We start from the raw sequence: 13323 nt of genomic DNA on the forward strand, positions 1-13323 counted from the left end.
AATCTTGAAGTTGGTGTGTTTTTTGTTTTGTTTTGTTTTTTAAAACCCTGATAGTTATTAACAAGTGGTTTTATCTAAGGGAGAGAAGCTTGTCAGTCCTGTGAACTCCATTGCTGAGTATGGCTGGCCCATTCCCCAGTACTGAGAAAGAAGGTAATTTGGTGGGAGATTTCATTGAGATTCAGGTTCCCAAACTGTGTATGGCGTTACTTATTCTTGCTGTATTTTTATTTGGAGGTCAGGTAGAGCAGTTAAAAGGTTTCTGTCACATACTGACCTTATTTTTTCATCATCCCACAAAATTTGCTTTATAAAATTATTTTAACAAAAGGACAACTGAAGTATGGAAAAAACTGCGAACATAGGGACACTTTCCATTTTTGATGTTTGTTTTGGAGAGTACTTCCGAGTAAGAGCTTTTCTCCTTAATTGTGGAAAAGTGAAACAAATACAGCATATGTAGAGTACATACTGTGCTCCCAAAACTATTCTGGGTGTTATGTGTGTATAACCACATTTTCACTACAGTCCTGTGATACAGGTGAGATAAGTCACTTGCCCCAGGAAATACAAGAAATATCCATACATAAAGAAATAAAAGCAAAAATTTCCCTGAAATCTTCATCCTCATCTTTAAGCATTTGATGAACATTGTTTTTGAAAAGTCTTTGCATGTTTATTCACAAATACAAACTATAATATTTAATATCAATGAGACGTTTCAGTATGGGTTGTTTTGTGCTTTGATTTTTATTTACTAAGAAATGTGTCATAAGCTAGAATAGATATGCATTATCCTTTTCATTGGCTGTATAATATTCCACTCATTAACAGGTATCATAACTTAACCTACCCAGTTTTCTGTTCTTTGGTGTTTAGGTAGTTTCCCAATCTTTATTGTTTTACAAGTGAAAGGGATGGAGAACATCCTTATGTGTACATATTTGCACACTTATATTGTTAGGAGAAGTTCCTGAAGTGATATTGCTAGATAAAAGGCAATGCATATTTAAAATATTCTGATTCTGATAACCAGTTTTTACATCTTCATTAGCAGTACTGTAGTGCCTGTTATTCCATGTAGAATTTTATCATGGTATTGTAAATTAAAGAAAAAAAAATCTTCAGTGATAAGCAGTATTTATCAGGCATTTACACTGTTCCAGGCACAACTTTAAGCACATTATATATATTAACTCATTTAATTCTTGAAATACTGCACAAGACCTATGAATAGCCACATTTTATAGACGAGGAAAGAAGTAACTGTGGTCATAGAGTTAGCTTAAGTGCTGAGCCAGGATTGAGCTGAGACAGTTAAGAAACGTGCTTAACAACTGTGTCATAATTGTGTCTACCTGACAGAATTGTGGCTGTGTGATCAATAAAGCACTGCTTTTTACTCAGTTTTTAAGCATCATATCTCAATGAGTAAATCTTTTTAATAATAAAACTCCTGTATAATGAAAGTACCTGTTTAAAAAAAGAAAACAGGCGGGGTGCCCGGGTGGTTCAGTGGGTTAAGCCCCCAACTCTTGATTTTGGCTCAGGTGATGACATTGGGGTTGTGGGATCCAGTCACGAGTTGGGCTCTGTGCACAGCCAGAGTCTGCTTGTCCCTGTCTGTCTGTCTGTCTGTTTCTCTTAAATAAATAAATAACCTAAAAAAGAAAAAGAAAAAAATATACACAGTAGTATACATGTTACTTATGAAGTAATGGGTTTGAGAGTGCCCACCTTAGTTGTTTTTTTTAATCCTCCCTCTGCCATTGAAAGTAGATAGTTTGAATCATAGGCAATATTTAAGGATGTTGGGATTTGCTTTCTGCATCCTTCCTGTTGCTTTATTTTAATCTCAGCCTATTTTATTAATACCTTTGTCCTTGCAGGTAGTAAATTGAGGCTTACATCTTGCCAGTGGTTATACAGCTATGATCTCGGTGCTCCTTTTTTACTCTCTTTATCCCCGTTTCTCAGTCAGCAGTTAAATCTTTCTGTCCCTAGAATGTATTTTATGCTCCCTGTGCTGTAGTTATTTTTGGTAATGAAGTTTCTGGTGAAGTAGGCCCTTGAAAAACATCCTTGTATAGATACTACAAAGCAAAGTGTTAGATTTACTTTGATGATCACTCTCCATCCTCCGTATTTTATAACTCTGGAAAGGTTAGGTTCATATGTTAAGTGCCTGGTGCTAGGAGTGTAGAAGTTCATTAAACTTCTGTTTTTGTCCTATTGTCTCTTGATGGTCATGTAATGGTCGTCTGTCCCCCCTCACTCCTAGAGTACTAGAAACATGAATCCTTTGCATTTAGACCAGGTGTTCTTTAAGCGTTCTTTTATGTCTGGTGACCTTTAAAGATACCTGGTCTTTGAACCATTCATGGCTACAGTGCTTTTCACTTTGCTGGGCACACTTCTGTGTACCCTGTTAGAAACTTTTTCATTCACGTTTGGGCAATATAAATAATTAATGAGCACCTTAGACCAGAGACAGAATGAGATAAGCAAAGAAAGGATGGTTGACGGCATATTTCAGAGATAAGTCAGAAAGCTGTGAGTTCTCAGACTTGATTTTGTATGTTTATTAGGTTATCCTTTGGGGTTTTTTTTCCCTTTGACTTCCTTTCTCTTTGTGCACGTGGGATGAAAGGCTTCAATCCTAGCTTGTATGTCCTGTGATTCTGTAGAAGGTGAACCATGGGCTGGGAGAAAGGAGGATCACTTTTCATATATGTATTTTATATTTAAATGAAAAGTATGTAGGTACGACTATAAGAAAGGATGTATATGAAAGGTGTGTGTGTGTTTATATACATAATAAAGCTTTTCTTGAAATTCCTATGGAATACAATTATATTTTAGGAAGGACAGAATAAAATACAGTTGGTCTGCTTACCATTCCTGTGATTGGGGAACCATCCTAACTCCTGTTGGCTCTAGAGTTGTAGCTGTATTCTGTCAAGGGTTTTGTGTTGTCCTGCTGATGTGCTATTATAGAGAATGAATGGTCGTTCCTACTCAGCTACTGATAATTGGTGCCTGGGAAATTTGTATGTCTTTTGTGTCTTATGGATAAGGAATAATGACGTGTTTAGTGGTTTGTCTTACAGCTGTATGTTGCCTTACTATTTCAAGTCTGGGTCCAAATACCTTGTGGCAGGTTTGCTGTGGGATGTGACCTGAAGTAAATTGGATTAGTAGAATAAATAAGCAGAGATTATTTAAAAATTATTAATGTATTAGAAATCATGTCTGGTAACTGGAAGTAGATACTAGAATTGAATACTTCAGGTTGACCTAGATTTAATATAGTGGCCATTGCATGATTTTAACATTTTAAAACAACTTACGGTTGTTCAGTGGAGCTTGTTTTTAATGATTACATTTCACTTGATGGATGTCCAAAGTATATATAGGTTTACAAAGTTTTGCAGTTGCTCTTAAGGATATTATGCATATGAAAACAGAAGAATGAAAGTGTTTTAATTTAGTTTTTCTATAGGACAAATATATGCTTGTTAAAATTGGGGAAGTGCTGTAAAGTGTAATTTGAAAGCAAACTCACCTACAGTCTTTTAACTCATATTTGTACTACTGTTAGTGAAATAGAATTGTCTTTGTGTCCAGAAGCAGTTTTGAATTTTGAACATACCTCTTCCAGTAACTTGAAGGAGAATCTGGGGAAAATTGTGATGCCATCCTTTTTTTGCTTTATTTACTCCTACCTTTTCCCCACCTTGCCCTCAGTCTTTAACTTCTGATAAGTAGGAAGGGATTTTACTTAATCAAGTCCGAGTTCTCAGACTTGTGTTACCTCGGCTGGTGATTAAAGGTGTGGAAAGAGACTGTCCCTTAACAGAATTTGAGGTCTCATCAAAGAGGGAAAGATGTTTATGGGTGAGGCATGGAGAATTCTTCATAATAAGGTCTTTTTCGTTGTTGAGTTTTACATTGGTTTATTCATTTGGTTGTTGGACATTTCTGTTCTTTGTGACTATAACACTGCCAAGAACATTTTGCATAAAATTCAGAATCTGAATTCTAAATTTTTATTTTTAGGAAGGATCGAGATCGTGACCGGGATCGTGAAGATCGGTCTAAAGATCGAGACCGAGAACGTGATAGAGGAGATAGAGAGCGGGAGAGGGAGAAAGAAAAGGAGAAGGAATTGCGAGCTTCGACTAATGCTATGCTTATCAGTGCTGGATTACCACCTTTAAAAGCTTCCCATTCAGCTCACTCAACCCACTCTGCACATTCAACACATTCGACACATTCTGCTCATTCAACACACACCGGACATGCAGGACACACATCACTTCCACAGTGCATTAATCCATTTACCAACCTACCCCATACTCCTCGATACTATGATATTCTAAAGAAACGACTTCAGCTCCCTGTTTGGGAATACAAGGATAGGTTTACAGATATTCTGGTTAGACATCAGTCCTTTGTACTGGTTGGTGAGACTGGGTCTGGTAAAACAACACAGGTGAGTTATTATTGTATACCGTGGTACATACTGTATTAATGTTCATGTTTACTAAATGTTGCTTATTTGATCCTGGTAGTCCTTCACATTTTCTATCTGGTAGAACATCCTGAAGAATAGCTACTTTGATGTTTAGCACTTTTTAGTGACACACAGAGTGGGAACCTTGTAGGGAGTGCCTCTTTTCCTAGTCTGTTTTGTTAACGTTAAGTATGGCAGAATGATGCTTTCTGACCACTTTGACTCTGGGATGGTATAAATTTGGAGGTACAAGTTTTGTTTTCCATTGCTTGAGTGTAGAGATTTGAACCATTGGGGCAGTTTTGTTTTTGTTACTCTTGTGTGTTTGTTTTGTAATTGTTTTGAACCATGTGAATATTATCCTTTTTTTTTTTTTAAATGGAAGAGCTGAATAAAGTCTCTTTACCCATGACCTCCACATCCATTTAGTTACACACCCCCCCCAGACACATAGCAGTAAGTACTAGTGTCTTGTAATATATCTAGGATATTTTTCAAGAATGGATGAGGCATTGTTTACTGGGCCCATGTTATAGACCTCTAGGCTGCTTCTGATGGTTGTTTTTCATGAGCAAGTAGATCCAATAGAGTATACTACAGAATTTGAATTTTTACAAATCTGATATGTGAAAAATGGTGTTTCAGTGTAATTTTTAATTTGCATTTCCTGCTATGAGTGAGGTGTTACCATATTTTCGTATCCTTGAGCCTGACTACCAGTTCAGAATTTCTAAGAGATTACAAAAGTAGTAGTCCCTAGCCATAGATTTTCCAGAAAATCTGGAAAGTCCAAGAAGTGTCTAAATGAATTTAATAACTCCTCTTACATGTAGAAATCATTATTATTGTATTGTATTTCTTCCTGGCTTGTTTTGCATGTTTAGTACCTGTGATACATGTTTATAATTGAGCATACTGCATATGCAAGTTACTTTTTTTTTGTAAGTTACATATGCCACAAACCTATCAATTTGGGTATATCATGGAGACATTTTGAAGGCTATAATGGCAACCAGAATAGAAAACTTGAAAACTTAAAGACTCAGTGAATATGGTTTTTCTTTATAAGTGAAAGAAAACTTAGTGTTGATGTTAGGAACTGAAACTGATAGGTTTATTTTTATCACCTTACGGAAATTTAAATAATGTGTGAAAAGATGTAGCTTTAAACTTATTTTAAAGATTTAGTATTTTAAAGAATTGTTTCAACTGGCTTATCTGCTTTGCATAGTATTTATCTATCTGATTAGCAGTTGGATAAAGCTAAGCACTATGTCCTTTGTATGTATTTGTTTCAAGAACACTACAAGAAGTTGTTAATCACCATTTTACAGATGATCAAAATGAGCCTTAGATTCCTAAGAATCTTAAAGGTTTAGTGGGTTGTCTGTGGTTAGGTAGTAGATTTAGGTGAGCTCAGTATTTAAAGCTTTGTCTCTTTGTTTTATAGCCAAAGTTATATTTATTTCATTCTGCTCTTCTGTGGTCTTACATGGCTAACCTTATTTCAGAGATGAGTTTCTTTAGCAGCAGTTAATGTAGAAGGTCAGGTCAGTTCAAAACGAGAGGTTTGTGATTATTTGGATGAATATTGTGGTTTTTTTGTTTGTTTTTGTGTACTTAGGATTGCAGGGCATTTGGGGAGTTCAAAAGGAAACGGAGCAGCTTAAGTAGTGAATTTCACCCAAATGTTTTTTTGGCATGCTCCTGTTAAAATTTTTGACTGAAAACGATTAAGAGTAAGCCATTTTTGGTTATCTTTTTGTGCCTGTCAGAAAATGAGACCCTCCAAACAAAATCTAAAGTATTGACTCTAACTTTTGACTGAGACTCACAGTAAAAGTCATTATTTTACATTGCAACTTGGTATGTTCATACTATATCCATATATAAGAAACTAAATCCAGTTCAGGGTGAACGGAGGCACAAGTTCAGAGAAGAGAAAGCTTTGTATGCCCTGGGCAGCATATGGGGTGTGTATGAAGAGGGAGATGGGGCAGGTGAGACTGGAACAGTAGGCTGAGCCTCGTATTATGCTGTAGATTGGGGAGCCACCAGAGCTTTTTGATAGGGATTGTTACAGAAATGTTCTCTGTCTAATGAGAACGTTGACGACAGACTATGTAGGAAGTTATAACAAAAATTTGACTCCATATAAAGTAGTAGAATGGAGAATAAACAGTAGACTGGAGTTAGGATGTTAATACTACTGGTGAGACATGGGAGGATTAATACGTATTGGAGGAAGGTGTGAAGTGGTTTTGGTTTTGAACTTGTTGAGTTTGGAATATCAATAAAATATTCATACCTCAAGTGGAAATGACCACCAGGTTAGAATGGGAAACATAGTTAGGATTGTCAATGTATCATAGGTAAAATTAGTAGAAGTCAGGAGAATAAATGAGACCAGTCAGGATAATGTGTAAAATAAGATTAGAGGGCTGAGGATCAGTTTTTTGGGACGTAGCCTCAAATGGAGGAAGAGAAGAAGCTGAAAGGAAGGAATGATCCTTGGCTTGAACAGGCCAGTACACTGCATATTTCAGTTCCTGCTTCCCTTCTTAATGCTGTTCTTAGAAATGTGGATAGATGCATTGACTGCGCCGTTTTCCAGATACTGTCTGGAAACCATTGAACGTTCCTGAAACTTTTTCAGAGGTCCTGGGATTTTCTTTGTATACGTCCAACAAGACAAAAATAGTGCAACACATTCAAAATTGAAGACGACAAGAGAATCCAACAGATTAGACATTAGAGATACGCAGAAATGCAAAACAGTGTACTCTTCCTGCTAATTTTTCTTTTTTTCTTTTTGTTTGGAAGATGTAATTATTTTTCGTAGAAAATATTTGTGTTAGCATAGAATGGGTTTTTATTGTTAGGAACTAATATTCTAAAAGGTTTTTAGTTTTAATTTCTTCATATAGTAAGTCTATTAGTTATTTGGCATCCTTGGTTATTTTAAGAGCATAAAGAAGTCCTGAGATCAAAAGTTCAGAAACTGCTGAATTAGCCAAAAATATTTATATCTTGCTTTTAAAGTGGGAGTAAGTTATCCATTTCTCTGGAGTGAGTTTAAAAACTTTGAACATTCTTGCCTTGAGAATTCCAAAATAGTTTTAAATAGTTTTAACTGAATGGTAAATGTTTCTTTGAATTTCATTTTGTTTGGTCTTATAAAGTACATTTTACCTTTGTAAGAGGCTTGCTGAAATGAAGATAAATATATAAAACTTGGCTGGAAAACCACTTAAACTTTGGTTTGGGGGTTTACAGACCTAGAGAGACCCTTCTCTTTTAGGGTGGTATTTATTTCTGTTCCTTTTAAATCCTTTAAAGATAAGCATTGTTACGTTCTTAGAGAAGGGACATAGTCACCCCCTCCCCTTTTAGATATTCGTACGTGAAAACAGTTATCCCCAAATTGCAGAAGTAACCTAACTAAAATGTAGTAATGATACTGCGACCAGTATTCTTCAAGTGCCTTTGTACAAATTCTGTACTGGAACTCCCCGCCCCGGCATTTTCTCTAGCGTTTGAGTTTGACAGGCTTTCGGATGCTTTGATGGAGAGCCATCATGACTTTAATGTAGTGAGTGGATTCCCATTTAATGTAGTGATTACTTAGATTTTTCCCATGGTTGTTATCCAGGTAAGTGAGTGAAGAGTCATGAAATTAGAGGTTCTGTTAGCTTCTATTGGTAATGGAACAAGGAGGCAATGCGCTGTCGTCATGGCAGCCAACCAACTTGTGCTTGTTGGTGTTTTTTCTTGCTTCTCTAGGTGCCATTGAATTTGAGATTGACAATTACTGAAATCGACTTTTAAGATGGCACCTAAGGTGTTCTTTTGTGCATACCTCTCCTGAAGGCCAAGGAATATGGGTTAGATTCTGCTAGCTTACCAACCAAATTTGAATTGACTTAAAAGGCATAGCTCTATAACCACAAGGGGTTGTGATTTCTATTTTCACCTGCATTTTGTAATTCAAATTGTATAAGAATTTAATAATTTCTGAGAAAATTTGTGGAAACTCACATTTGTTATAAAGTAGAATTTTTCGTAAGTTGGGTTTTTTCCAGTGTATAGAGAAATGTTTAATGATGAACAGCTGACACTGTAGAGAATGTTCAGCACAGCTCAGTGGCCCTAGATTGCTGAGGAGTACACAGTACGTCATGTGAGTGTGTGACCCCTCCTTGGGTTGGAGAGCTCAGGCTGTGAGTGTTTAGTCTTAATACTTTGGTGTGCCTAATTGATTTTTGTTTTAAATTATTGGAATGCAATAAAATACTACATGTTAAATATACCTGATATGCAGGCAGAGTAGAATTAATTTAAATGTGAAATTATTTGATAGATTCCACAGTGGTGTGTGGAGTACATGCGATCATTACCAGGACCCAAGAGAGGAGTTGCCTGTACCCAGCCCAGGAGAGTGGCTGCAATGAGTGTGGCTCAGAGGGTTGCTGATGAAATGGATGTAATGTTGGGCCAGGAAGTTGGTTACTCCATTCGATTTGAAGACTGCAGTAGTGCAAAAACCATTCTTAAGTAAGTACTATCTTTAAAAATGCATACTTTGTTTCTCTATTTTTAGTTTTCTGCCACTAGATAGAGGGCTTTGCTAGGGGAGTCGCAAATCATCCAAATTTAGAGTAGTCCAGAGAAGACCTTCTTAGACTTATTCACTGACTTTTTAAGATGGATTCTCTTTCTTGGTAGTAATATATATAGCTGTTTCAGTAAACAATGAGCTTCAAAGGTCAGGTTTTAGTTATTTGGTGCTGTATCGTAGGTGAAATGTTATATCATTTAAATGTGATAGAAAAGTGATACATCTTAGTAAAAGATAGTTATTTTTAGAAAGAATGATGTGTGGGATGGGATAGGAATTATTTGGGAGATAGGGCTTTTAATGTTAATTATAGTTATTATTGTACATATGTTAGGAGCTAAAAGGAGGACTCTTCTGTTGTGTAGTACACTCTTGGAGTCTCCTCAAAGTCCTTTACTGTTTCATTTATAACTGTGGTGCACAATTGACTACCGTGTTGAGCTTCTTCCTAATATTTTATCTGTCCTAATTGTTTTTCATCTTACACTTATATTCTGCGTAAGTTGTGAGACATATTGCCTGATGGTAATTCTTTTGAAGATCTTCCCCTTTTGTTGCTTCTGTTTATTCTGTATATATGTGACATTTAAATCATTTTTAAAAAATGATTTCTTTGTCATGATGTAATCTCCCTGAGATTTTTAAAAGACAATTTTGGAACAAAATGTTACATGGGCAATGAAATGAGTCATTAATGGCAGAAATATATATACAGTCTTATGGGAAAAATAATATAGGAATTTTCAAACGTATGCAGAAGTACAGTAGTATAATGAACTCCCATGTGTTTATCATGCATCTTCAACCATGGCCCATCTTGTTTCATCCATATCCAAACCTTTCCCTGTCCCATATAATTTGAAACAAATGTTAGACATTATATACTTTGATCTTTAAATATTTCAGTGTACATAGGTAAAAGATACAGTTTTTTATATAGCTGTGATGTTCATAAGTTTAAAAACCTCAATAAAACATCCAATCATTCTTCAAGTTTCATGTCAATTTTTTCTAGTTTCTTTGATAAGTATTAGAACTTCAGGTTAAAGAATTCAGTATCTTTAATAGCAGCTGGACAATTATTTAAGTCAGCTTGTCTTTGACTTTAAGGCATGTTTTTGGCTTATATCTTAAGTTTCATTGAGTACGTCTTTTTAGTTTAGTGATAATCATGATGAAAGAATTACATAAAATCATAACTTAAGATTTCGTATTAATTTAAAATGCAGATGATGTCAAGGACTTGAGGACAATAAAGGGCAGATTTTACTCATCTTTAGAAGAAATAGTTATTTTGACATTTGATTCACTAAGTATTAAATGTTTCTTGGCAAGCTACAGTTGAACAGGAAAAACGGAATTTGGAAATTGGGAGAGGAAAGTTACGTAATACTGGGTCAGAGTGTGTGTGTGTGTATGTGTGTGTGTGTCCGTGTGTTAGGAAGTGGTAGGCTTTCAAAAGATGTATGCTTGTGAAAGATTTGGTGTAGTTAATAGGGAATGACAAGTAACATATAAATAGATTTGATAGATCAAAATGAACGTGTTTTTTGCATTGTGATGTTTTCTTATGAAATGGTTCCCAGAGGCTATAACTAAACTTTAAACAAAAAAGCCCACTTAATTCTGGACAGGGCAAGCTTACTGGAATATCTTCTAGAATCTGAAGAACTAGAAGCTAACCTAATACTGTCTTTAAGTGATACTAAATCCTATTTAATAATGTGGAACGAGTGATAGTTTTTTTTTTTTTTTTAAAGATTTTATTTATTTATTTGACAGAGATAGAGACAGCCAGGGAGAGAGGGAACACAAGCAGGGGGAGTGGGAGAGGAAGAAGCAGGCTCATAGTGGAGGAGCCTGATGTGGGGCTCGATCCCATAACACCGGCATCACGCCCTGAGCCGAAGGCAGACGCTTAACTGCTGTGCCACCCAGGCGCCCCAGAGTGATAGTTTTGATAGTAGGAATGCTGCACCAGATGGAGTGTTGTATGAATCCCTAGATGTATTTTGTATAGTCATCTATCAGCTCATTTCTTGAGAACCCCAGATGTTAAAATCAGCTAGAACCTTAGCTTAAGGAGGATCAGTTACATAGTTATTTGTAGAAGAGTGAATACCTAAGACAGCTATCAGTCTCCTCCTTTATTATTCTCATACATAGTTGACCTTTGAGCCACATAGGGGGTAGGAGCAAACCTCCCCTCCCCCCGACAAATCTGTGTCTAACTTTTGACTTCCCCACAGGTTACCTACTAATAGCCTGCTATTCAGTTCACCAGTAACAGTTAACACATATTTTGTATGTCATGTATGTATTATCTACCATATTCTTAAGGTAAGGCAAGGGAAAAATCATAAGAAAATATTTTATAGTCCTGTACTGTATTTAGTGAAAAAAATCTCTGAATAAGTGGATCTGTGCAGTCATATCTGTGGTGTTCAAGGGTCAGGTGTGGATATAAAAATGCGTAAGAATCCATTATTTAGCCAGAAAAAAAGGCTTCTAATTTTTATCATAAAGAATGGTAAAGAGGACTGACTTCTGGAGATTCTGCCTGAGGGACTCAGAATTCAACCATACTCTTCCTGATTTCATTGTTGACAGTAAACAAATACTTTTTTACTAATTAAATTTGTTTGAGGGTACTTTAAATTAGTGTATCCTTAAATCATCTCTATTTACATTTAGAATCCAAAGATACTTTTTCTGGTGTTTGGAACACATATCCATAAAGTCTAGATTCTAGATCTAATATTGTGCTATTTTCAGAGAATTGGATCTAGTATAAGTTAGTGCACTCTGTTAGTCTACCTTTAAAAACCTGTCCAGGGGCTCCTGGGTGGCTTAGTGATTAAGCGTCTGCCTTCGGCTCAGGTCATGATCCCAGCATTCTCGGATCGAGCCCCGCATTGGGGTTCCCTGCTCAGTGGGAAGCCTGCTTCTCCCTCTCCCACTCCCCCTGCTTGTGTTCCCTCTCTCACTGCCTCTCTGTCAAATAAGTAAAATAAACAAAATCTTTGAAAAAAAAAAAAACCCAGAAAACCTGTCTAGTCCCAGTAGACAACTTAGTTTCCAAGCCGCCACAGCTGTAAATCGTTTTTATATTTCATTTGTTGTGATTTTTGCCCGCTCCCACCACTTTTTTGAAGTATTCCTTTTGCAGTATGCTTAATGTTCCTTTTGCTGTTTTGGCTTGGAAATTACGAAAAAAAAAAAAACACATCAAAAAACAAGTGCAATAGCTAAAGAAGAGCACACCAGTGAGTGGAAGATGTTGCCAACTTTGTGACTAGTTAGTGAAAAATATCTTAATTCACTTTAAGGAAGAAGAGGTGATACACTGTTGCAGTGGATTTTAAGAAGCACTTTGGAGTTGTGACAAATTTTAAGAAATCTGTTCATTTATTTTGAGGGAGCTGATAATTTTTTTATGGAATAAAACAGTTTGATAGTCTTGAACCTTCAGGCAGACATAATATCTGAAGTTGGTAATTTTGTACCTAATTTAGTTATTTCCTTTTTGTACCCTGTCCCCCAATCTGCAAATTCTGAGATATTTGGATATTGAGGGAACCCAGTAATTTACATAAGTAATGTTTAGTTAGTCGTATAGTTAATTGAGTGCCTTCTGTGTGTTGGACAGTGCTAGCTAGCTGAAGTACTAAAAAGTAGATCTGGTTCTTGTCCCCATAAAATAAATAAAATTTCACATTGTGATTAGGCTTCTGAAGGAGAATACTGGTGTTTGAATGAAGGCATGATTTGAAAATTCAGTTTAGGCTGGAAAAGAGAAGATGGAATAAAGGCCTGAGTTGAAAGGAATGGTTCTCCAGGGTAGGGATTGGGGTACGGGGAGCAGAGCTTTCTTGGCAGATGGAACAGCATTTTTTTTTCTTCTTAAAGATTTTATTTATTTATTTGAGAGAGAGAGAGCGCGGTCACATGAGCGGGGAGAGGGAGAAGCAGACTCTCCGCTGAGCAGGGAGCCGGATGGCAGGGCTGGAGTCCAGGACCCTGGGATCGTGACCTGAGCTGAAAGCGGACACTTAACTGACTGAGCCACCCAGGCGCCCATGGAACAGCATTTTTAAAAACTTTTTTTCTGAAGGGGGAGGAAAAGTACTTTTTAGAAGACAGTGCAGTTTGTGTATTTAAAGTATCCAAATGATTGGGGCGCCTGAGT

At 36.4% G+C, this 13323-nt stretch overlaps 1 protein-coding gene across 1 annotated transcript in view; it reads left to right on the plus strand.

The window, feature by feature from the left end:
* The window catches only part of DHX15 (DEAH-box helicase 15), a 58578-nt gene that overhangs the window by 2478 nt on the left and 42777 nt on the right, over nt 1–13323 (plus strand). Inside the window, exons 2-3 of the mRNA XM_045771480.2 lie at nt 4060–4495; nt 8877–9070. Coding sequence (XP_045627436.1) covers nt 4060–4495; nt 8877–9070 — 630 coding nt within the window. The remainder of the gene's footprint in view (nt 1–4059; nt 4496–8876; nt 9071–13323) is intronic.

Source organism: Ursus americanus, chromosome 8, assembly GCF_024610735.1.
Source record: "Ursus americanus isolate L20-20 chromosome 8, mUrsAme1.1.p, whole genome shotgun sequence".
NCBI classification, from domain to species: Eukaryota; Metazoa; Chordata; class Mammalia; order Carnivora; family Ursidae; genus Ursus; species Ursus americanus.